This window comes from Mauremys reevesii, linkage group 1, assembly GCF_016161935.1.
Source record: "Mauremys reevesii isolate NIE-2019 linkage group 1, ASM1616193v1, whole genome shotgun sequence".
NCBI lineage: Eukaryota > Metazoa > Chordata > Testudines > Geoemydidae > Mauremys > Mauremys reevesii.
In genome coordinates, this window is record NC_052623.1 from 58705347 (window position 1) to 58731049 (window position 25703).

Genomic DNA, 25703 nt, shown 5'->3' on the forward strand with positions numbered 1-25703 from the left:
CAGTCATTAGGAACACTTTCAACAATATTTTATCCTAGATTTCTTATCTTGCTAAGAGCACCAGGGTTTCTAAACCTCAGTTACTAAGTTTCCCAAACAGCACACCTAAGCTGCCACCCACACAATGTTTGCATGTACAAGCCAGGACACTGGTACACACATGCAACTTGAGCATGCAAGCCAGTATCTTGTGTGCAGTTACCTGCTTGTGCATGAATATTTTGTAGGTGAAAATGTAGTACTGGATGTTTTTCTTGACACAGAAAAGGCTAGGATATTGTCTGCTATTACCTAAGTATGTCAATTGATACATATTTTAGACCCATTCTTGCAAAAACCTAGCATGTTGTAGGAGATGCCAAGTACCCTCAATAGGGAGCTGAGGACACTCAACACCTTGCAGGATTGGACCTTATAGAAACTGGAATCCTGTGCACTAGCTGCAAAATACAGACTTGCTTCCTCATTTAAATTCTAAAGACAGATGAAAATCTGCTGCTGAAGTAACCATTTAAAATATTAAAGTACTTTATAACTGTGCCTGGAAATACCATCTATGTCTAAAGTAAATACATGTTTTGCTGAGAAAGAAATGATTTTAACCTCCTTCAGAAACAGAAACATACCCAGCCTGTGCAACAAGTGCAGAGTTGAAGTTTGAGCTAAAGGCCGAGGCAAACCCTGGCAGGACCGGAGCCGGAGATGGGGCTGTGGCAGCTGCCGGCAGCGGTGCAACTGCTGCTACTGTAGAAGATGCCTGGAGGCCAGGGAAAGAAGGGAGAGCTGGAGTGACAGTGGGTGTGTTAGAGACAGGGAAACCAGGGAAGGATGGGTTTGATGATCCCAGAGGCCCCTGGGTGACAGAAAATAGGGAGGGGACGGCACTGGACAAGTTAAGCGGAAAGGGTGGAGCAGAGACTGTTGCTGAAGCAGTGAGTCCTGAGAGAACAGCTGCTGTAGAATTCACATGAGAAGCAGACACAGATGAAGCAGTTGTAGATGGAGTGGCTAACAAAGACCCTGGGACAGTGACCGGTGGTGTAAGTGCTGGGTTACCAGTAAAAGCAAAGTTACTGGTCAGAGACGTGAAGGGAGGAAGTCCATTAAATACTGGGGCAACTGGAGCAGAGGAAGCATGTGCGGCAAGGGAAATGGAGGCAAGAGAAGTGGAGCTGTTTAAGGGAGCACTCAAAGAGGAGAGACCTGATAATGCTGGATTAAGGGAACTAGGTAAACTGACTGGCACTGAAGTTGCAGAGGTATATGCACGCCCAAGTGCTGACAATCCTAGCGTGCTATGAGACGGGCCAGCCGAATGAGAAGGGCCTTTGAAGGCTGAGAGAGTAGGGCTCATGGGTTCAGTTTTGACCAGAACTGGAATACCTGTGGCAGCTGGGGCTGATGAAATCTGATGCTCGGGATTAGTAGGGCTCGCACCATGCAAAAGCGCAACAGAGGCACCACAGCTGACTGGTATAACAGATTGCGAAGTGGTTAATGGTGACTGAGTTGGCAATGCTGGGGGAGTGGAACTAGGATTGGCTACAGAGGGAGATGGAAGACCCGGGAAAATGGCCAGCCCTGGCGTGGAAGAACGTTGAGGTGTAGGTGTGGCAGATGGAGTATAACATTTGTTTACAGAGGAGGCAGGAGGCTCAGAGCTTTGATTAGCAAGAGCAGATAAAGAGGCAAGCTCACTTGTCACAGCAGAAGGTAAAGCACTGATTAATGAGGTATCATTTGATGTCAGAAATCCTTTTAAGACTGACAGAATTGGATTAGGCAAGCTAAGTGGGCCAGAGATGCTAGTGGCAGGAGAGCTAGCAATTGCAGAGGGAATGGGACTAGATATCCCTTGAGGAGTGGGGGTCAAGGACAAAGGGAGGCCAGCAAAAACTGATGACAATGGAGCAGGATTATTAACTGAAGCAATTGAAGAGGTTGCAGAAAAAGGGAGGCCAGCAAATGGTGCAGAAGCAGATGCAAAAGCTTCATTAGTGGCAGGTGTGGCACATGGTGTGGAAGAAGCTTGTGGAGCTGGCGTAGCAGCAGGGATAGAAGCCAGTCCAGAGAAAACTGCAGGAATAGGGATGGAGGTTGCACTATGAACAGATGTGACAGGAATACCAGGCAATGAAAGGGATTTGATGACAGATGGGGTTGGGGTTGAGGGCTGAGATGTATGGATGGAAGAGGAGACCTGCCCTGGGAAAACAGGAAGCACAGGGGTAGACATGCTCATCCCAGGGATGACTGCAGTGGCAGGTGCTAATGGATGGCTTATCGCCTTGACAGGGGATGGGGTAGGGACTGGAGTAGCAGCAGGTGTTGAAGGATTAGAACCATGAGGAGCAAAGAGCTGATTCGCTTGTGCAGAAAAAGCTGCAAAGAAACAAAACTGGTAAGAATACTTGAAACCGACACAAATGTTTCCATTAAACACAAATGCATCTTATATAATTATAAAATATGATACACAAGCAGTAACTAACTTATGTTTGTATATACACAATCTACATGGAAGGCTATAAAGATAAAATATAGAGGTATCTACATATAGGCGATACATGCCCAGCAGTATACAGTAAGTAGACTACATGTTTCTATGTGTCTCCCTTCAACGGTTATCTATTACATGCACTAGCAATTATGTCTAAACACTCAATAGCATTTACAACTTCTTAATGGGCTAGTGCAAGAAAGAGTTTAGATCTTCAAACACGCTCCCAGAGATCTCTCTATGTAAGACAGGTAAACAGCTAATTTCTGCCTCTAACAGCTAGCAGCACTCATAATAGGATGAGCATTCTGCACTGGTACCGTTTTGCTCTCCACATGAGCTCTATATGAAGGTTTACACTAATTCTAGAACAGGCAGAATGCCAGGATTTTACAGAGGTTTGTTGGAATCCAGTCCACAACTGCAGAGTACATAATTTTAGGAGAAGATTAGTTTTTATTTTATTGGTAGGTAGATTTAATTCTTTCACTGGTTTTGATTCTGTATATCACAATCTGGACAGTAGAGGAAGTGCACTACGAGATTCACGTGTGCTACAGGTGTACTAGCTAACAATGAAACCTGCCCATAAAAACAAAGTCTCTAAGAAACAGTTTGTTCCAACTGAGGATCAAATGTCCCATCTGCAAGTACCAATGCAGTACAGCTAACACCAAGAATTTCAGTTTATATCAACCCTACAAAGTAAAATAAAGAGGGACGCTTTCTGGAGCAAAGCAGGAAGGCACACTACCAGATTAAATGGAGAGAGGACACTAAATCTATGTCTGAAAGCTGGTGTCTCAGAGCTCATTATGGGTCTTGAAACTCTTACTAAATGTGAGTAGCTCCATCACCTTCAATGTGGGCATTTTCATAAGTAAGAACTATTTGACCTCAACACCCCAAAATTTGTGCTAAACTGTGTTTTAACCAATTTGGAGTGCTATGTAAATACGACGTAGGGATTGAGCCCTTTAATTCTAGTCACTTCTATAGCATTTTTATAACACCTTGCTCTCCCTATAAATGCTATCGTGTTCTTTGTTCCCATTACTTTTAATACAATTTCCTTGCTCCATTGTGGATTAGAAATAAGGCACGTTATAATCACTGGTCGTTTCCCTTAAAAACCAACATTTATATTTTGTTTAGAAATTAACATTTTCTGTTTAACCATCAACAGAACACTGACCCAGGAGGCAAAACTCACTGCTTCTTTAACTCCATGTTATATCCTAAATTTACCTCTCCTCCCTTTAAAACCTTAAGTTTTCCACCACTGAAAACTCAGCCTTAAGATCTTCGGATACTGTTTAAATTGATACAGGCAAATACTCTTAATATTCTGAAACTTAAACATCTTAGATATTTGCAAACAAAATGAAAAAGGTTCACTTCCGTCCTTTTCTACAAAACCAAGATCTGTGCCCCATGTCCTGGACTCTCTTTCCACAATCTCATCCTGAACTCCAAATTGAAGAATTAACTAGGGCTGTCAAGCAATTAAAAAAATTAATTGTGATTAATTGCACGGTTAAACAATAATAGACCACCAATTATTTAAATATTTTTGGATGTTTTCTACATTTTCAAATATATTGATTTCAATTACAACACAGAATACAAAGTGTACAGTGGTCACTTTATATTTGTTTTTGATTAGACATATTTGCACTGTAAAAACAAAAATAGTATTTTTCAATTTACCTAATATGAGTACTGTAGTGCAATCTCTTTATCATGAAAGTTGAACTTACAAATGTAGAATTAGGTACAAAAAAACTGCATTCAAAAATAAAACAATGTAAAAGTTTAGATCCTGCAAGTCCACTCAGTCCTACTTCTTGTTCAGGCAATCGCTCTGACAAACAAGTTTGTTTACATTTGCAGGAGATAATGCTGCCCACTTCTTGTTTACAATGTCAAATGAAAGTGAGAACAGGCATTCTCATGGCGCTGTTGTAGCTGGTGTCGCAAGATATTTACATGCCAGATGCACTAAAGATTCATATGTCCTTTCATGCTTGAACCACCATTCCAGGGGACGTGTCTCCATGCTGATGACGGGTTCTGCTCAATAACAATCTAAAGCAGTGCACAGAAGGTTGGTTTTCTTTTTTGGTGGTTCAGGTTCTGTAGTTTCCACATTGGAGTGTTGGTCTTTTAAGACTTCTGAAACCATGCTCCACACCTCGTCCCTCTCAGATTTTGGAAGGTTCTTCAGATTCTTAAACCTTGGGTCGAGTGCTGTAGCTATCTTTAGAAATATCACATTGGTACCTTCTTCGCATTTTGTCAAATTTGCAGTGAAAATGTTCTTAAAATGAACAACGTGTGTTGGGTCATCATCCGAAACGTGAAATATAAGGCAGAATGCAGGTAAAACAGAGAAGAGGACATATAATTCTCCCCCAAGGAGTTCAGTCACAAATTTAATTAACACATTATTTTTTTAATGAGCGTCATCAGCATGGAAGCATGTCCTCTGGAATGATGGTCGAAGCATGAAGGGGCATACGAACGTTTAGCATATCTGGCAAGGAAATAAATTGCAATGCCGACTACAAAAGTGTCATGCAAATGCCTGTTCTCACTTTCTGGTGACATTGTAAATAAGAAGAGGGGAGCATTATCTCCTGTAAATGTAAACAAACTTGTTTGTCTTAGCGATTGGCTGAACAAGAAGTAGGACTGAGTGGACTTGTAGGCTCTGAAGTTTTACATTGTTTTGTTTTTGAATGCAGTTATGTAACCAAAAAAAAATAAAAATGTACATTTGTAAGTTGCACTTTCAAGACAAAGATATTGCACTATGGTATGTGTATGAAGTGAATTGAAAAATTTATTTTGTTTGTCATTTTTACAGTGCAAATATTTGTAATAAAAAATAATATATACTTTGATTTCAATTACAACACAGAATACAGTATATGAAAATGTAGAATAACATCCAAAATATTTAATAAATTTCAATTGGTATTCTATTGTTTAACAATGAGATTAATCACGATTAATTTTTTTAATCACGATTATTATTATTATTTTTTAGTTAATCACGTGAGTTAACTTCAATTAATCGACAACCCTAGAATTAACTAATGATCACACTTCTTGGCTCTGACCCATTAAAGTTGGTATCAGAGAAATTTAGGTTCAAGATAGCCAAGGATTGTTGTTGGTATTCTGGTTTTCAATGAGGATGTTGTCCTTTTAATTGTATTGATTTACCTGTGTATCTGTCATAAGCGTATAACTAAGTGTGTCTTTAAGTAGCAAAATTCCTGAGCAACTACACCTGGGCACAGAGGATGGAGACAAAACAGACAGAGAACATTTTCCTGGAATTTTTAATGTTAGCTCCTTTAACATGCCCATTTTACTTTGTTTTGGTTACTTGCTTGTGTGCATAACAGAAGACAAATTCAGCTGGAAAAAAGTTCAAGTTATTTTGTTTTTAGTTTCTGCCACATAATAGGAATGGCACAAGTAGCAGCAATAAAACCTTCCCCACACACTGGATTTAAACAAGTTACAAGCTGTGAACATATTGTGCGATCAGCAAAATTTGGTGGTTGTGCATTCAAATCTCCCACTGTTACTTACATACACAAAAATCCTACTTGATCAGGCCCCAGATTAGGCAAAAAGCAATTTTTTCAGCAACTGAAAAACAGTTGCTAATAATGAATTTCCATGCACTGCATTTCTAAGAGTATTTTGCCTTAGTTGTTTGCTATATTATCTGGACAAATAGGCACACAATTAAAAATACAAAATATGAATGTTCATTCAGATTAAATTAAAAATCTTGAGGTTTAAAAATAATTTACAACTTTCTCAAAGGAATGCATTAAATTGCATCAAAATACAGCAGATTTTCCCTGAAGAGCTGCACTTTACCTTGATGATTTTGGGAAGGTTTTGCCTGATTGGAAAGGTCTTCGTTTTCTATGTAGAGAACAACAGTTATTTAAGGGCAGAACAAGTTCAGAAATAAGTTATCCATACTCACATTTAAAAACATTTGTTTATGCCAACATTTATACAGACACACATGCTTTACCTGATCCCACTTGATTAGGGGTATATGGTGGAGGAGCTGGTAAGCTTGGTGCTAGGACACTGGCCATTGGAACTAGACCGGCATTGTTGTAAGCACCTAAAAAAACACCAAACACCGCACATATGCATCAAACAAAAGTCAATAAATACAAACAGATGATTTAAGAGTGGACTAGTCAGTATTATTCTGTTAAAAGGATACTTTCAAGGCTCTAAAATGTTCCCTTATTAGTTAAAGCAAAGCCACTTAACCCTCCAGGCTGCATAGGATGAGAGGCATGTGTTCCAATGTAAGTTTTAGTTAGGGCAGCTCTCTGATGGCTCATAAGATAGTGTCAACGGAAGACTGAGATAAATGGATTTCTTGCTCTCTAAAGCAATCTGGGAGAGCAAAATTCTTGCCCCTTTCAATTCCATGCTGTCTTACAAGAAAAGAGATGGGAGAAAGGAAGTGATACGAAATGCATATGTGGGTCACAGTATTTATTGTTGTTGTTCCCACCCTAACAACTCCCACCCCAAAGCTGTGACAAACCTTGTTTTTGGAGGGTTGATAATAAAAAACCCACCAACACTGGCAAGGAGATTTACATGAGAGAGTCCTTTCTAGGTAAATGTCATACTTTGGAACCGTCGTCCTTCAACATCTCTTTAAAGGATAAGGTACTAAACTGGAATAGCAGGTCATTTTGATAGATTAGGTATAGTAAATGTTTCCTATCATTAAAATAGCTTCCTTATTTTCCTATAATGTATAGTAACTGACACACGCTGTTGTATTGTTTTAGCGCTTAGTTACTGCAGTGAAGAGGGACAGAGCTTATATAAAAATATGTATCCAGACCCCCACAAAGGGTGTGAAAAACATATACACAAATTCACATATATAAGATACAGACAGCACTATCAACACCACTCAAAACAGGGAAAGGAGCTTTTGCACATCAAGTAACTTCCGATATGCGCACTTTTCATTCATGCTACAGGTATTAAAACTCCTTGCATGACTGTTTATGGCAAAAATCTAAGGAGCAGTTTACATTCACTGAGGGTGTAGGGATATTAAAGAAGGTACTAACAGTGATTCCCCCAAGTGACAGGGACCCCCCAGTTTCACCAAGTACAAAAATCTTTTAGTTCTTCTGTTAAAACTTGTAAGCTCCTGTCCGCAGAAAATATTGATTGTATCTGTCCTGTGAAAGATACTCTATTACTATGTAAAACTTACAAACAAGTTAATTGACTTTGTTCTTGATGTAAACACTATGCTAGCCTTAAGCTGTAACTGATACAATGTAAACAAACAGACCCCCACCCTGTGTGATTACAGGGCCGGGAGTCTCATATGAATTAACACACACCCCGAAAGTGGTGGAGATAGTAAATTAAAATATGGTTAAGATATGGAATGTATGTTGATGAATGCTTGAGGTGCATGAATGGTTAGGGAGGTGCCAGCCTAGAAAGGGAGTATCCATCGGTGGAAGAATGTGTCAAGTGGACCACCAGACAACCCCCGGAGGGTAAACTGGGATCCACCCCATCACCTGAAAGGATGAAAAACACAAACTTTGGACAGTGTAAAGCAGACGTCCCCAATGCAGTGCCCGCAGGTGCCATGGCGCCCGCGGGGGCATCTTAATGTGCCCGCGTCCTGGCCCCCGGGAGAGCACCCGCCGAAATGCCACAGCAGCATTTTGGCGAGGACGCCTCTCAATGACGACGCTTGTCGCCGACAAGTGATGTCATCGAGAGGCATCGCTCCCGAATTTTGGCAGTGACGCCTCTCGCTGATGCCGCTTGTTGACGGCAAGCGACGTCATCGAGAGGCGTCGCCGCCAAAATGCCGCCGAAATTCAGCAGCATTTCGGCGGGTGCTCCACCGCCGCAGTGGTCCTTCGGCTGGCACCCGCCAGCCAAAATGGTTGGGGACCACTGGTGTAAAGCCACCAGGAATGTGCCATCTGCTGATTGAGTCAGCAACAGCAGGATGAAACAGTTCCCATAGACTAACATAGGAATTAATTCCTATAAGAATGAACTCCAAAGACTGAGGACTTTGAGTCTCTGGTTCTGCTGCCAGCCTCCAGGAGCATCAGGTGCATCTGACACATACTCGGCTCCATCCTCATGACCAAGATACCTGGCCAGTAACTTGGCATGAGCAACTTCTAGGCTGGTAACTATAACACCTATACAGAACTTAACTGAGAGAGAGAGAGAGAGTGTGTATAAGCAATAAGTAGTAATAGGAATTAGTCAAACAACGTTGTTTACTTTTGCCTTTTGCTTTATTATTATATTTACAATAAATGTGGCATCTTTGCCTTATCCCTCTTAATAAGATCCTGCTGGTTTTTATTATATTGGTATAACAAGGGGACAAACACTTCCCACTGATATATACCAAAACACCTTAAACATAAGTTTTGCTCATGGCTTAAAAACAGTCACGTGAAGCAAGGCTCAGTTCACTTTATTTACTAACTAATTACAATGCAGTTTCTTAATGCAGTGTAGCATTTGATGAAAGGAGCTTAAAGCAACTGAAATAAACTCACTTCTGCTTGACAATGTGGTCTTTGCCTTTAAGGATATGTCTACACAGCCTGGAGCAGCGAGCCTCTGAATGCAGGGTGACAGACTCAGACTCACAGGGCTCGTGCTACCACACTACAAATAGCTTGTAAATGTTGTGGCTCAGGCTGGAGCTCATGCTCTGAAGCCCAGAGAAGGAAGCGGGCTTCAGAGCCCAAGTTCTAGCCCAAGCTGCAATTTAAAAGCAGTCTACACAGCTATATTGAGTGGGGTAGCATGAGCCCAAGTCTGTTGGCTTTGCACTGGCTTTGCAAACGTTCCCTAAAGGGGACAGCATATCTTTTTCATGGCAAGATTCAAAGAACACGGCCAGCTTCCCAATAACAAACTCTGTATTGGCTTTTATGATACAGAAGTCGAATATTTATATTCAATTGAATTCTAAGAACCCCATAGTTATCCTCATCTTTTCTGAAATGCATGCCATCTCCAGTAATAAGAGATTCTATGATCAGAACGGCATTGACAGTTCTCTGAATGATGCACAAGCCAGAAAAGAAGCCAATACACTCATCATATTGGCTCTACAGTGATAACAGGAGAAGTTAGAGCTAGGACCCAGATTACACATAGGGAGCACAGTCAAGTAAAAAGGAACTATGGTCAGAAACGTATCACCACACTAGAACCTTTTTAAAAGAAAACAAATAGATCAAATAATAGGATCAAGCTAAAACATAAAGAAGCCTTACTTGGTGCAATAGTTGCATGTGGCCGGCATGGTGGGATGGGGTATGGAACAGGTTTGTGTGGGTTGTACGTTGCTGGGGCCTACATTAAAAAAAGTGAAAAAGCATTAAGTAATATGTTTCTCCACAAAAAAATATAGCATTTAGATGCTTAGATACTGTACAGGTCATTGTTACTTATCTTGGGAAAGAGAATTTGCTGTATCAAATCACATTGCTGACTCATTATGTTTGCTACCCTGTCTCTAAAGCTGCCAATACTTGAATGCTTCTAAAGAAGGTGAAATACTGTGTTGTAACAACATACTTGTGTAACATAGCAATAGGAGAGGACAAAAGGAAAGTCTTTCCTGATCCATGCAGCTTTCATGCCCTAAAGCATTGGATTCTGTTTCCCTTCTCTTAATTTGCACAACCACAAATGTAAACTATGACCATAAAAATTATCCAGTCCTTAAAATAAATAAAATTAAAAATACAGCCACTAGATTAGAACTTCTGCTTTCATGTGTTTCCCAGTCATACGTTTCTGCAATACTTCTCAACTCACACTGAAAACGTCAGATTCAGTACTTTGCTGTCTATTTGTTTAAAAAAAAAGTTTTATTTTTAAATCAGAAATTCAGATGTGTTGCCACAGAATAAATTTCCTCATAAAGCACCTTATTTCAGGAGTTGTGTATTAGATTTTGATGTGGAAAAGCCTCACAGCTCATGAAGCAAAGCCAGAATGACTGGTAAAACTTCTAGACCAGGTCATGATGGAACTACAGGAACCAGCTTGGCTTTTCTTACTAGCCTAGTTGATATTGTGTCCTAGAATGCATGCATATTGTAGTGAATGGAAGCCACTGCAGAATTTATTTCTTTATAGTGAATAAAATTATAGAAATACTGGAACACTGCACAGCATTCTTATTACAGTTAAGAAGCTTAAGTAAAGCCATCAATACTTAATGACAAGACAGTAGAGATGCAGCTTCCTCATACTCTCTTCCAGTCTTTTTATTTTCTAGTGATATGACAGCATTTCATAAGGAAAAAAAATCATAAGGCTTAAGACGTACTGGTTTGGATGGTCCAAGTATACGGGCTGCAATTCCCTTCCCTTCGTTAGTACATTCTTCAGTCTCCTTTTTGATAGGTGTTCCCTAAGACATAAAGCCCATCGGTTATTAAGCATTTTATTTAGAAATAAATAGGAGAAAGCAGAGATAAAGATTTTCACCTCAGTCTTATTCTGAATAATATTCAAATTCACAGCTATTCTGATACTCTCAATTAATCACACATTCCAAATTCCAGAACTGTGTTCTGGATTTGTTGCATCACAATTAAGAAAGTTTGAATTAGGCTGCATTATAACACTAGGCTTTTGTATGCAGAAGTATATTAAATAGTCACAGTTTTTGCTACACCTGGAATTCTGCATTCAATTCTGGGGTCCTCCCCACCAGAAAGACAAGCTATAAGGAGTTCACAGACAACATTTTTAGCATAGGACATTTAAAACTGAACTGAGACTAGTAAATATATTGCAGAGACCAATCCCATATTATGTCAGAAAGTTCATCACTCTACTAATAAGCCTTTTACACCTTTAGTTTCCATGATTCTGTATAGCATGTTTGTGGTACAAGTTTTCCTATCTATTTCTTGAATAAAAGGATGTCGTACATAGAACTCTGAAGGAAAGAAATCTGAGTTCTTTTTAATTGTTCACTATGAATGGTTACTGGGCAATATATGACAAAAAGTTATTGCTTTTAATTCCACTCATGCCAAGTTGTCCTCCTTTCATTTGAATGAACAGCAGTTCAGGTATACTACAGTACATCCTAAATCAAAAGCACTTTTGAAGAACGTAAGTAGACTTCACATACTGGGAAAATTCCATTTATCCGGCTTGGTTTCCCCTTGGGATAAGGGTTTCCAGGAATCATGCCACAGGAAGATATCATAGCATGAGGGGCTTTACAACCTCCTTTGGAAGCCTGCAACATAACCAAAGAAAGTAGCAATAAAACTCTACAAATTCAGATAGTATTGCATTATTTAGTGTCTGAAATTCAGCACTTTTAAAAGGATACGAATTGTGATATTGAGCCTTCATTAATAATGAATATACCTACATGGAAATCCAGATTCAAAGCTCTCCATAGCTTTGCTTACCCTGTATGTTAGTTCTTCCTTCCATCTACTCCTCCCCTATTCACTGCATGCTATATGCTCTATCCAGTCCCACCTTGTTTTGATGGCTCCTTTGGGCCCAATTCTGCTCCTAGTGAAGTCAATGGCAGGACTCAGAATGACTTTAAAGAAAGTAGGACTGTGACCCTAGTCACCTCTATCATTATCATGGCTTTTTTCCTACACAACCCTTGTGTGAAAAAGTCTTCCTCTTCTCTTACAACCACCAATTATTTGCTCTCCTCCTTCACAGACTCACTTCCTTCAGATGGTCAACCAACAGTTTCCATTAGCTATTAATTATATGGGCCCTGATCCTGCAGTGACGATATGGATGGAAATAACACAATATCAGCGAACATCTTCTAATACCTGCTCAAGAATTCTCCTGCATCTTTTCTTCTCTGACATGTTAATCCTGAACAGGTCCTCAATAAGGCGGTAATTCTGAGCATCAACAATGTTGCTATAAAGGAAACGGTTGAACAGTTACTGTCATTTCTTATACCTATCACACACACACACTATCAGGAACTAGCAGCTGAAAGCCCATGCAACTGCACAGGCATAGTGGAGCGTGTGTGTAAAAAGGAGAAAATGGCTGAGAAGTTAAAAATTGGATGGTAACAGATCATAAAACCCGGTGATGGATCAACCTGGTGATATTCTGAACCAAAAGAGCTCTCGACCGTGCTTGTAGCTGCTTCCACGACTTTACATTATCTAACCAGACATTTTAGGCTTCACAGTGATGCACAGAGTGACATTCCTAGAATATTATATACTAATCATTTTTGAATTGTGCATTATTTTATTCAAACAGTTCTCAGTAATATATTAGTCTGTGCACAAACTATTATTAAACCTTTGCAGTGCTTGATTTCTCCCTCTTACAAGTCAAGAAATGAATTCAGTCTTACATATGCCACCAATGCTTATGTCTTGAAATAGGGTCTCAATTATTTGTAAATTAATACAATACACAGGAAAATACAAACTTGAGTTTCTGAGTGGCCAAAACAGCCACGTTGAAAGGATGAGTAAAACCTAAGTTTATTGTCATAGTTCACATTAGCAGCTCTCACTCCGACTAATGCACAATTCTTATCACAGCAGCAAGGCTGCAGCTACCAGGCTTGGCACAGGCTCCTGCTCTCCACCATCTGGTGGCCTGGTGACAGATTCCTACAGGATCAAAAAGAACAGGCTCTTGGCAGTTACCTCCATGCTGTGGAGTGGTGATGAAACACTCCAAATGTCACATCAAAATTTAAATAAAGAAATATACCAAACAACTAACATTTCGAAGTGCAGCAGGCATTCCAATACCTGGTGTCACCGTTTTGCCTAATGATCTTGGTAGCAGCAGCCACACTGCTGTCACAGATGTTCCAGACTAGCAGCAGGGAGCACTAATAGCAAAGAACAACTATGATTATAGTTACTTTCCATTAAAATAGATTTCTTGATAGAGGAAAATGTGGTGTAAAAGGGATCATCAGGGTACTGATCAAAGCTGTTAGCCACACATAAGCACAATGGTGTAAAATAAAAGCGGATCAACTTTAACTTTTTTTCTGTTTTGTTAGTTTGTACCACAGCCATAACATGAACTTAGTATATTTTTTATGGTGTTAGTATTCTGTTTTAACAGATGCTCATGTCAAGAATTTACAGACTAAGAAGTCCTCAAATAGGTTTTAACACTGTGAACCACAGTACGAGAGTCCCCAAATATAGATTTATGTTATAGACAGATCCTGGAGCAGTTGTGTTCCATCAATAATCCCAAATGGATGTTTACATGGAAAGCTTTTAAAAACTGTTCTGACCTAGCAACTGAACAGGCCTATTTAAATAGGTATTTAAATACTTTTAAAAATGTGAATTATTTGCCAAGTGTAAATAAATACTTAGGAAGCTTTTAAAATGCAGAAGGCGTTGGGTATTGAATAGATGACAGTGAGCTAATAATACCCTGTGTAGGAATGGCCTGATATAAGTTGTTGGACATGGGTGAGGCCTCATCCCTTGGGAGAGAGGATTAGAATCTGCTGACTGGAAACAGAATATCTATACTAGATAAGATTAGGAGGAGAATACCCAGGGAACCATTTACAATGGACAAGACAACAATGGATAATATAATGCCAGAACATAAAATGAGGTAAAGTATAGTCCTACATGTACAGTGAATGATGTACAGGGATTGGTTCCTACAATGAGACTAAGCCAATCCCAAAACGTGTGATACAATTGATAGTATATGCAATGTAATGTGTAAATGCATATAAAGGAAGAGGTTTTCTGTGTAACTTTGGATGTGTCGTATGCCCTATACCAGGGGTTCTCAAACTGGGGGTCGGGACCCCTCAGGGGATCGTGAGGTTATTACATGGGGGGGTCGCAAGCTAGGGTCCACCCCAAACCGTGCTTTATCTCCAGCATTTAAAATGGTGCTAAATACATTAAAAAAGTGTTTTTAATTTATTGGGGGGGGGGTCGTCACACTCAGGGGCTTACTATGTGAAAAGGGTCACCAATACAAAAGTTTGAGAACCACTGCCCTATACCAACCCCCATGCTTAAGTCCGATCAACTCAGCATAGCTTTGCCATGTGCCAAATAAAGGTATCTGAGTCAGACTGAATTCTTGGAGAACCAAGTGGAAGAGGTGTCAGGGGAACCCGAATACACAGTTTTAACCCACCTGAACTCAAGTTTTGGCATAGTTCAGTAAGTGGAAATGAGTTTGATAGGCTCTGCCAAATTCCTAAGTGTACATCTGCACTACACACTCCTTATGGAGATAAGCTACATGCCCCCCAGTAGCATGGGTATAAACAGTAGTGTAGTCATCTAAGCGGTGCTTCAGTGTCTAGAGTAAAGACATATCTGAATCCACACGGTCTGTACCCTACATGACTCTCTACACATCCAAAGTCTCCTGCTTCTCTTTTCTTGAGCGGGTCCTGCCGAGGGTGCTCTTGGCCCACCTCTCACCCTGGCCCTCTAGAAGTTATTATCAGGCCCCTGCCCACGCCCCTCTGGCCATCTCAACAAGACACTTTAATAGGCTGAATGACATCCAGCTGGTCTGTCTCTGAACTGCACCCAGAAAACATCTGTACACATGCTTCATACCATCCACTTCCTTGCCCTTGTGTCCTGCCCCGACACCAAGTTCCGGGACCTGCTGACACCAGAGGCGGGTGAGGAACCTCGGTGGTTCCTCACCCTGGGAATATTAGTTGGCAGCTCCTCCATGGAGCCGTAAGTACTGGCATGTTTTGGCATTATTTACAAACTCCCAACACATTTAACGTAGAGTGCATCAGGCTGCAGTCCCTCTTCCAGTTCCTCCAGAACCTCTTACTGAGGCACTAGCTGCACTTTCCCCCTCACTTGTTTATCCTAGCACATCCTAGCTGCAGCCCCACAACTTCATGAGACCTCCTCATCAACCTCCCTTGGGTGCTGGCCAAGATGACCAACCATCACACCAGGAGGAGGAAGCTGGACCGCAGGTGCTCTGCTACTGTGGGACCTCTATCTGGTTCCTTGCCCAACACTGGGCAGAGTTCCTCTGGGTGGTGTCCACTGACTCCTCAGACACCTTTGAGGAGCGATGGGCATTGCTGGGGATTCTCTGCTCGGGATCCTCCTCTGGATCCTTGATCTTTAACCTTTAAGATTCACTCCTGTCTCTTTTTTCCACCATTTGTTGTCCTCAGTATTTAATTGTGGCCTGGGTTCAATAGCCCCTTTCCTCCGGTTGAGGGAGCAAGCCTTTGGCTTTGAGTGGGCTTAGGCCTGCCATCTCTCAGCAACCACAACAGGTACACGCCCAAGAAATGCCTCCCCCCTCTATACTGCTAGTTTTAGGGGTGCAGTGTCCGGCTGCCAGAGTCTTTCCCGCAGCAGGAAACGCTCAGGCAGTGGGAAAAGGCTTTGGCAGCGGGGAGCTGCTGGGGCATTTCCCTGCTGCTGCCCCACCTGCCAGAGCCTTTCACTGAAGCCTGTAGCTACACACCGCCCTACATGCTGCTGCCAGCGACATGCAATGTAGACATAGCCTAAAAGGCTTTTGAATACATCATTAACTTTGGCACAACAGTCAGTTTTTAATCTGGTAGCAGGGGTATTGCAGTTCAGGACAGATGAACTTAGGAAGTTTGGCAACGCCTATCTCCATTATTACAAGCTACAGCTATTACTTTTTCCAATCATGAGCACCAAATCATTTTAAAGCAAGTAGGTGTTTTGCCTTAATTGTCCAAAGTGGTTCCTCTGAAACTGTCCTTTGTTTGACATATTCAGACATGAGTAAAAACAGTAACATCTCAATAAAGTAAATACAACACATAAAAGAGATACTTACGAAGCTAAGAGTTCTAGAGCAACAAGCTTGTCTTTACTAAAGGTGAAGCAGTTAAGGATATTAACCACTTTTGATGCTGGAACAGCTACCATTTTCTGACAACACAAGTAGGGAAAATAAAAAATAAGACAGGATTCTTATTTTTAGTACAGTATGTAACTTTAAAATCTTCATTATCAGGAATTTTAATAAACAATCATCTTACGCTCTCTGGGGAACAGTATTCTTATGTGCTAAGTGCTGAATACATAATAGAGCCCCAATTCTGGTAAACTGTATGCTACTGCAAAACGTTTAAATTAGTCATAATTACCAAGAACTAGATTATTCCCTGAGATATATGGTGCAGAAAGGGTACAATCAAGATACTCCCGACAGAAGCAAAGAGTAAGAGAAGCAACACAGCATAATGCCATCATAAGAGAAAGCGGTGAAGAGGAAAGCACACAGATTATAAACTATGCCCATGCGATGAGAATACAGTTGTGGTTATGGAAATTAAAACCAGAGGAAACAGGCGGAGACACTTCTAAGGATTGCTCCATGAAAACATACATGTTGTAAAGCCTTCATTGCCTTTAGTTGTGGTTCAGCCCAAGAAAAGTATCTCAGTAATTCAACAATCTGAAACAGAAAAACCTACAGTTCACCTCTTATATATACACGTGTTCTGCTAACAATGTTAAATATCTATGCTGCCATTCTACTCGTTGAGTGTGGTGGGATTTTGCTAAGCACTGTGTGCATATACAGGCAATATTTGATCAGGTGTTATTACACAACAGTATCAGCCATTAGCCAAGAAGGGCAGAGATGGTGTCCCTAGCCTCTGTTTGCCAGAAGCTGGGAATGGACAACAGGGAATGGATCATTTGATGATCACCTGTTCTGTTCATTCTCTCTGGGGCACCTGGCATTGGCCACTGCCGGAAGACAGGATACCAGGCTAGATGGACCTTTGGTCTGACCCAGTAAGGTCGTTCTTATATTCTTGTCCAGTGTGTTTTTTTCCTTTCATCTAACCCTTTAAAATCCCACTGGGTAGCAAGGTAGATTATTAGGTAATTATTTTAAACAAACACATTATATATTCTTGTTTTATATACATAAATACCTGATCAAATATCACATATGGTAAAGTATTATAGACTTTTAAAAAAGACGCATTAGAGAAGATTATAATCATTTAATTTCAAAAAGAGTAGCATCCAAATTTATAAACATATACAAAAAAATCCCATAACATTATCTTACTTGGCACCAAAGTAACAATCTTTACTTATAAGCTTAGAAGATAAAGACAGGTTCAAAATATCCCATCATCATTAAGGTTCTGAATTCTATGATAGTTAACTACAGATATTTCCCTCCCACATGCTAAGAGCCAAAATCTGATCTCTATTAATTGGTACAATCCGGACCCCATTATTACGTTACTCCAAATTAAAATTGGTGCAACAAAGAATCTGTCACAAATCTCCTAAATTAGTAGAAAGGCAACTAGTGAAATCTGATCTGGCTTTGCATAGTAGGAGGAATTGTCTATGTACATGATTGTATAGATCAAATCCTGAATTTTACATTTTCCACAAATACATAGCAGTATGTAGAATATTACCTGTTCACTAGAGAAGTATCCATGCACATATTCTATAGCTTTTAATTTGTATTCAGTCAACACAGCCTAAAAGACAAAGAAAGGCATTTAGCTGACAAAAGAACAATTAAAACACTATCTGCAAGACAAATGTATTCAGGAGAAAAACATATCTAATCTCACAAAAATTTGCATCAATTATACTGAAAGATTTCTATACCATAAAATAGTCCTTGAACAATTTGGTGAATATTTTCAAGCAGAAGGAGACTTAATATCTCTTTTACTTTGTTAGTTTCTCTTTTAAGAAGTTCACCATATCTCTGTTTAGGTTCAGACTGGAAGAATACCATAGTGATCCTCCTTTCAAGCTTTAGATACACTGGCTTTAATATTAACTCGCTAATGGCTCTTGAAACCGAGAGATGGCAGTTAATTACTTCAAACTGCAGATTATATATATTCCTATTTAAGGCATTTTAGTTGTATATCTTGCTTTAGTTACTTTTATAAAGAATCTAGAGCAGGGATCAGCAACCTTTGGCATGCGGCCCGCCAGGGAAAGCACCCTGACAGGCTGGGCCGGTTTGTTTACCTGCTGTGTCCGCAGGTTCGGCCGATCGCAGCTCTCACTGGCCGCGGTTCGCCACTCCAGGCCAATGGGGGCTGCGAGAAGCAGTGCGGGCCAAGGGATCTGCTGGCCAACGCTTCCTGTTGCCCCCATTGGCCTGGAGCGGTGAACTGTGGCCAGTGGGAGCCGCAATCGGCCAAACCTGCAGATGCAGCAGGTAAACAAACTGGCCTGGCCCAGCCCGCTAGGGTGCTTACCCTGGCAGACCATGTGCCAAAGGCTGCCGATCCCTGATCTAGAGCCACTCACTCTGGGCATTTCTTGGGGACAGGCTGCTAGAAATATAAAGGTGGTAACTAAAATTATGGTCATGAAAGTTAGCTCTAGAGAATGCTGTGATCTTGTCAGTATTCTCCTGTTACACGTTTAATACACACTTATACAAAACATAGGGAAGCAGGGTGGCACACTGGTTAGGGAACTGGACTGGTACTTAGGAGATTGGTTCTATTCCCCTTTCTGCCACTGACCTGCTGTAAGACCTTGGACAAATCACTTCACCCTTCTGTGACTGTTTGCCCATCTATAAAATGGGGATGATAATTACCTCCTTTATAAGATACTTTGAGATTTGCAGGTGAAAAATCACTACACAAGAGCAGTTATAATAATTAGGCCAGGTCTTGGGGTCATGTATGAGCAAAGGGTGTTCTAACTACTCCAACAGTCCAAAACTAAAAACATATTCAGTGATCGTCATTGCATGAGGGTGTCGCAACCTGGGGTAGACAATCCTGTGGTAAGTTATGCTATCTTTAGGCCTCGCACAAAGAAACTGCACTCATTTTTATATCAGATGTTTTTTGATACCATGGTATCTGTTAGATGTCTAAGCTTATGGCCCATGGCAAGATCTTCAAAACTAGAGGCAATATTATTTCAGTGCATTGCTACCTAGCAAACATAACTGTTCATTCTGTTGTGAAACTCAACAATCAAGTTGTTAAACCCAGCTTAACCATAACAAAAGTAATCACGCTGGCTTTATCCCCTCTAGAAGTTAAAAGAAAAGGTAGAAAGGAAAGGAACCATCTCTTTGTGTACAGTGCATAGCCTCCTCCCCTGACCTCCAGTTCAGGCCTCTAGGGACTACAACAATAAATGCAAATGAACAAGTGCTCTCTCTCTCTGCACCATACCACTCTAGTATGATCAAGCTATTTACAAACAAATTTCATCTCTACACAAAGTTGAGGATAAATAACCTCATTCTTACTGAACTCCTGCATTCCTATTCCTCTGCTTCCATTTAAAAAGTTATTTCCAGAAATCAAGACATCATCATAACATGTGGTATGTTTGAAGGAAGTGAAATGGGTTGCAGGCCTTAGAATGATACCAGTATCTCTTTTTTTTGTTGTTAAGATTCTAGGAGAGTTTTATTTACTTATACTATGTCCAAATATCTAGGAAGATCACATAAAATTTCAAAATATTACACATCCACACATCTGAAAAATCTTGTTTCATATTTTTATTCAAATACAGTTCTGAACTTGCTCCCAAAACTTTGTTTTTATTTACAGTAGAACCCACTGTATCCTAGGTGCTTTACAACCAGTAAAAAAAGGTCTGTGCTTGAAAGACTTTAGTCTCAGGACAGAAACAGACTGACAAAGAAAGAGAGGTCAGCAGTCACCATAAGTAGCACAGCAGAAGTGGTTCATATGGATAGGGGGCTGTGTGGAAGAAGGCAGGGAAATGGTTGTGTAATAAGACAAATGGGTCAACAAGGCTGAGAGTACTATCAGAGCGGAGATGGGCAACATGAAACTTGACAGAGGAGCAAAGTTATGCAGAGATTTACAGGAGGTGACCAGATGCCTAAGTTTAATGCAATAGCAGACAGGGGACCAATGGAGGGATTCAAAGGTAAGAGTTATCGGATCAAATACGTGTGTTCCAGAGATCAGTGATGGGATTCTGAACAAAAAGGTTTGGCTGCAGGGATGGAAAAGAATAGAATGAAACTTTAAGGTTCTGAAAAGGCAGCAGCAAGAGGATTCAGATATGGCCTTAATATGCAAGAGAGCAGAAGTCAAACAGTCACAAGATTATAGGCCTGAGAAATGGTGAGCATGTCGCTGACAGTGATGAGGAACTTCTGTTTTGGGCATATTCAATTGGAAATGACAAGGCATCCAAGGAGAGAGATATGATTGGCGGAAAGGTGATAGTGGCGAAGCTATATCTACAGGTCATCAGCATAAAGATGATGCCTGGTGTCATGGGAGCCAATGACTAGGATCGCTTCTTTAAAAAGACTGAACAGTTTCATAAGGAACAATACATCAGTTTGTGTTTTCACAGATTGCAGGTAGAGGTTCAGGTTATGTCTGTACTACAAATTACTTCAGTATAATTTACATCGCTCAGCAGTGTGAATAATCCACACCCCTGCCCGATATAAGTTATACTGACCTTAGCACTGGTATGGACAGTGCTATGCTGGCAGGAGAACTTCTCCTGCCTACATAGCTACTGCCTTTCACGGAGGCTGGCGTTATTAAGATGACCAGCTTAGAGCATCTTCACCAGAAGTGCTACAACGGCGCAGCTGCACCACTGTAGCTGCTGTAGTGTAGACTGAGGGCTTGGCTACACTCGAAACTCCAAAGCGCTGCCGTGCTCCCAGCGCTGGGGCACTGTTTACACTGGCGCTTTACAGCGCTGTAACTTGCTGCGCTCAGGGGGGTGTTTTTCACACCCCTGAGCGAGAAAGTTGCAGCGCTGTAAAGCGCCAGTGTAGCCAAGACCACAGCCTCAGACACATCTCACAGTTGCTCAAGTTCTTTTCCAGTTAGGAATAAGTTGCTCAAGATACAGCTCAAGCATTAGACTGTTTCCTTAATTACACCCCAGCACTTGGAAGCCAGCATACTTATGTATGGTCTCAAGTAGCATTCTAAAGCCACAACTCTTTGGGAAAAAGAAAAAAATATCAGTGATATTGTTACAGCTTTAGACTAGCAGTAAATGCTGCACATTGGTAACTCCCCTTGAAAACAAAAGAAATTGAAAGGATATATTCAGGAGAAGAATGAAGTGATATTTGTGCCAAAATAGGTTGCTGTTCAATTACAGATCACATTTTAAATTATTTATTTGCAGTTTCATAATAAAAGGATACAAGAATTATTTGTCATTGTGGTACAGAGCTGTTCTTAAAATTTTTACACAAGTGGTTCTAGTCAGTCAATGGGCCTACTCATCAATAATTTACTAGAAAGGGACTTGGATTGTAGGTACAGTACTTACAAGAGACAGGGGTAACCTTTCCTTCATTCACATGTTCAGAGCTAAATTGCTAACAGTTTGAGTAACAATAGCATGATAAAACTTGTATTTAAAGGTATTTTAAGTTAAACCAAAAAGCAGTTGGTATCTCTAAAATATAACTCAGAAAACTGAATTTTATTTAATGGGAGGCTATGTGAAAAATTAATACTGACCAAAAAAAATTACTATTGTTACAAGTAGCATAAGAAACCTAAAACACTACAGGAATCTGAGGTTTCCTTTCATTGGCATGAACCTTTCACATAATGAAAAGCAGAGAGAATATATTTTTAAAATAATAAAATAAAATTGCAAAAATTTACATGTGAATTCAGGGAGACACACAGTGTCTGATACTTTCAATACATTTTTAAAAGTTGACTAGATTTCAAGTTGACCCTGAATACTTACTCTCTCATATACATATATACCACTTCACTACTTCTACCATGCCTTCAGTACTAGGATCTGAAATCACTTACAAATAATTAGTTGATTCACAACAAAGCTAATGTTGGGACATGTTAATCCCATTTGACAGATTAGGAAATGGAGGCAAAGTTAAGCAACTAGATCAGCAGCAGTTAGCTCAGCAGAAAATTCCAGTAGAACATTTCAGGCTAGCGGTTTGTCAGACAAGTGAATGTTTTAACCTACTTTTAAAGATTAGAGACTCACATTTAATTTAATCAACTAGCAAGCTATTTTTAAAATTGGACTTTTAATGAATTTCTTCTACTACCATTGATCAAAAATATTTACTGGGGAAGATTTAGCCTCATACTCATAATATGTCACTAGCTCTAGGTAAAATTTTATTTTTCAAAGCATTATATCCTCTAAAAGAATTGTCGTTTCAAGATTAACAAAAAAAATAATAAAAATACCAGTTTAGGCAGGGCCTTTCACTAATGGGATAACAAATTAATTCAACGTATGATTAACTTTTAGGGGTGCTCTTTTAAGATACTGAATTAATTTTACTTGCAATCAAAAACTGTATTTAAACATGAAACTGGATGTTGCTGCCACTTTAAAAACAACTCAATTCTAAACTGAACACCTATGAGGTACAAATGTATATTTAAAAGATAAAATGTGGGAAATAGATAAAAATAAGATGTATTACATATAAAGACAAATACATGTCAGTGTTAAGTTAAATTCCACATATAATAGTAGCAGTATTTAACTTTCCAACTATCTTCTATCCCATGAATTTTTAGCTTAATATAAAACTTTATAAACATATTCCTTAAATCTGATCAAGGAAGAAAGTGATGCAAATTTAAAATATACCTAAAATAAATGGGTTATTTTGGTGTTCCTTAAATCTTCATCACATCTGGGATGAGAATGCAAGCTATAGAACAGGCTAGTCCACTTAAACAATTTAAAGTTCACCAGTATTAAACATAAATGTTTTGATAGAGCATGATCCAGTTTAATATTAAAATGCCTGTCATTTAGTCTCTGTTTTCTGAGTGAATGAAAAGCATTGGAAAACTTGTTCATGTGTGACCAAAAGTCAGGGAGGGATTACATATGCTTTAAAAAAAAAAAAAAAAAAACCACCACAAAATGCACAATATCGCATTAATATTGAAACCTTTATAATATGTTGAACTTCCATAAAACCTTTCACCTAAGAATCTCACAGCACTTTATAGACATGAATGAACTAAGTCCCATAGCATGTCTCATTCTATGTAAAGACTGAGGGCTTGTCTACACTTCCCGGGGGATCCACATGTGGCAATCGATCCATCGGTGGTCGATTTAGCGGGTCTAGTGAAGCTCCACTAAATTGCTCTCCCGTCGACTCCTGTACTCCACCTAAACGAGAAGCGCAAGAGGAGTCAACGGGACAGCGTCTTCCATCGACATAGAGTAGTGTGGGCACCACGGTAAGTAGATCTAAGTACATCAACTTCATCTATGTTAGTCACATAGCTGAAGTTTCATAACTTAGATCGATTTCCCCCCCTACAGTGTAGACAAGGCCTAAGTAACTAGATAGACACTGCACAGGAACTCTAGAACAGCAAGAAATATAATGCAGCTCTGCTGTCTTTCACCCTCTTGCTTTAACGATACAATATAATATATACTACTTACAAATCCAGAACAAAGTAACTTAAAACAGTGATTTTCAACCTGTGGCACTGAGCTCAGGGGTCTGCTGACTATATCTGAGAGGTCCACAAAAGGCTGTCAACATACAACAGTGGTTTTCAACATGTAGTCCACAGACCCCTAGAGATCTGCAGACTAAGATTTCCACCTCCATTTGAAATTTTTTAGGAGTCTGCAAATGAAGAAAGGTTAAATCCACTTTTAAAAAAAAAAAATCTACGATAGTTATATTTTTAACCTTTTAAGAATTAGTCAAGTTTCAACACAATCTCATGAGATATAATCTCTCTGTCATGAAGCATGCAGATGGAAACAAATGTGCCACACAAGATGAGTCTCAACTAGACTAAATGTGGTTTACATTCAGCAAAAACTAGTATGTCTTATCAGCATATCATTCTGCTCTTTGAAGAGCGGGCAATAATTTGATTTTTACCGCCTTCCAGAAGGAACAACAATTAAGGCAAACAGTGTTTAACCAACGTTACTCCAGCAAGGAGTTTTGCATTTACACAATTAAACCAAACATGTAAAAAGATAAGTTACCTTTCTAATTTCATCAAGCACAGTCTCAAATGATTTCTTATCCATCTTTACTTGTTCATCCAATGTAGATTTTTATTTAAAGAAAAAATACATCCAGGCAAGACTCTTTACTGCAGAAGCGTCTTTTTTATTGTAGAAGAAAAGCACCGAAAAGAGACACTTTACAGAGATGGAAAAAAATCCTTTAAAACACTCAATAAGAAAAAGGGTCAGGGCAGAGGGATGCGCCTCTTTTGGACAGCGGTGCGGATTTCAGTCACGATATAGATGCTTGGCCCAATGCCCAGCTCAGCAGGAGACGGGGCTTAACGCTCCTTGCCGCCGAACTGGCACATTAAGCGCGCGGGGGGAGAGTTACATGGTTTTGTGAGGACGGGGGGGAGAAACGGGACGAAGAAGAAACAGAGCAGCCGAGGAGCAGGGAGAGAGGGACCCCGGATGGGCGGGCGGGGGGAGAGAAGCGGGGCAGCGCCTGGCTCAGGTGCCGCCGGGCACACGGGGCTGTGCAGCAGCCGCAGCCTCTTGCCGCTCCCGTCAGCGCGCGGACCTCAGGCCCGGCAGCCCCCGGGCTCCCCCGCTGCCCATCGCCTGCAAAGCTCCCGGCTCCTTGTTACCAGCAGCAACAGAAGCCGCCGCACCTGGCAGAGCCAAGAGCCAAGCCCCAGCCCGCGCCGCCGCCGCCGCAAGCGAGCCCTGCACGAGCAATAACCATCGGCGACGAGGTTCCTCCTCGCCACTGGGGTCCACAATGCCCAGGAATCGCACCCCAGTGACATCATCAACCAACGTCCATTGTCTCTCTCGGAGGACCCCTCACGCGCCAGAAACCCCAACAGTAAGTTGACTGAGTAGAATGCCTGAATCCGGGAGGAACGGTCCCTCTGTTGCAGCGATCATCACCCTGGCTACTGTGCTCCCAGCCTCCTGCCGAAAGGCCTGGTCTCGACTGTTTAAAAATTCTTAACTACCGGAGATTGTTCTCCTGCGATCAGGCACTCAGGAGGACAACCCCAAAGGCGAGCAACAGGGTATGAGCTTAGCTCACAGAGCCGATCAATTGGGCGGAAGGCCTGACCTCACCGTCTTCGCGT

At 40.6% G+C, this 25703-nt stretch overlaps 1 protein-coding gene across 3 annotated transcripts in view; it reads right to left on the reverse strand.

Moving 5' to 3' along the window:
• The window catches only part of PROSER1 (proline and serine rich 1), a 30302-nt gene extending 4642 nt beyond the window's left edge, over positions 1-25660 (reverse strand). The window contains exons 1-11 of one of the 3 annotated variants that reach the window (XM_039546642.1): positions 25251-25660; positions 18042-18107; positions 16979-17047; positions 16424-16518; positions 12415-12508; positions 11736-11846; positions 10920-11003; positions 9856-9934; positions 6567-6662; positions 6404-6451; positions 627-2382 (exon numbers count right to left, since the gene is read on the reverse strand). In XM_039546642.1, coding sequence (XP_039402576.1) covers positions 627-2382; positions 6404-6451; positions 6567-6662; positions 9856-9934; positions 10920-11003; positions 11736-11846; positions 12415-12508; positions 16424-16518; positions 16979-17047; positions 18042-18107; positions 25251-25391 — 2639 coding nt within the window. In that variant the 5' untranslated portion in view covers positions 25392-25660. Of the gene's footprint in view, positions 1-626; positions 2383-6403; positions 6452-6566; positions 6663-9855; positions 9935-10919; positions 11004-11735; positions 11847-12024; positions 12070-12414; positions 12509-16423; positions 16519-16978; positions 17048-18041; positions 18108-24612 lie in introns of those variants that run through there. The other 2 variants (XM_039546650.1, XM_039546656.1) reach the window with 2 other exon arrangements.
• Positions 25661-25703: the final 43 nt, after the last annotated feature.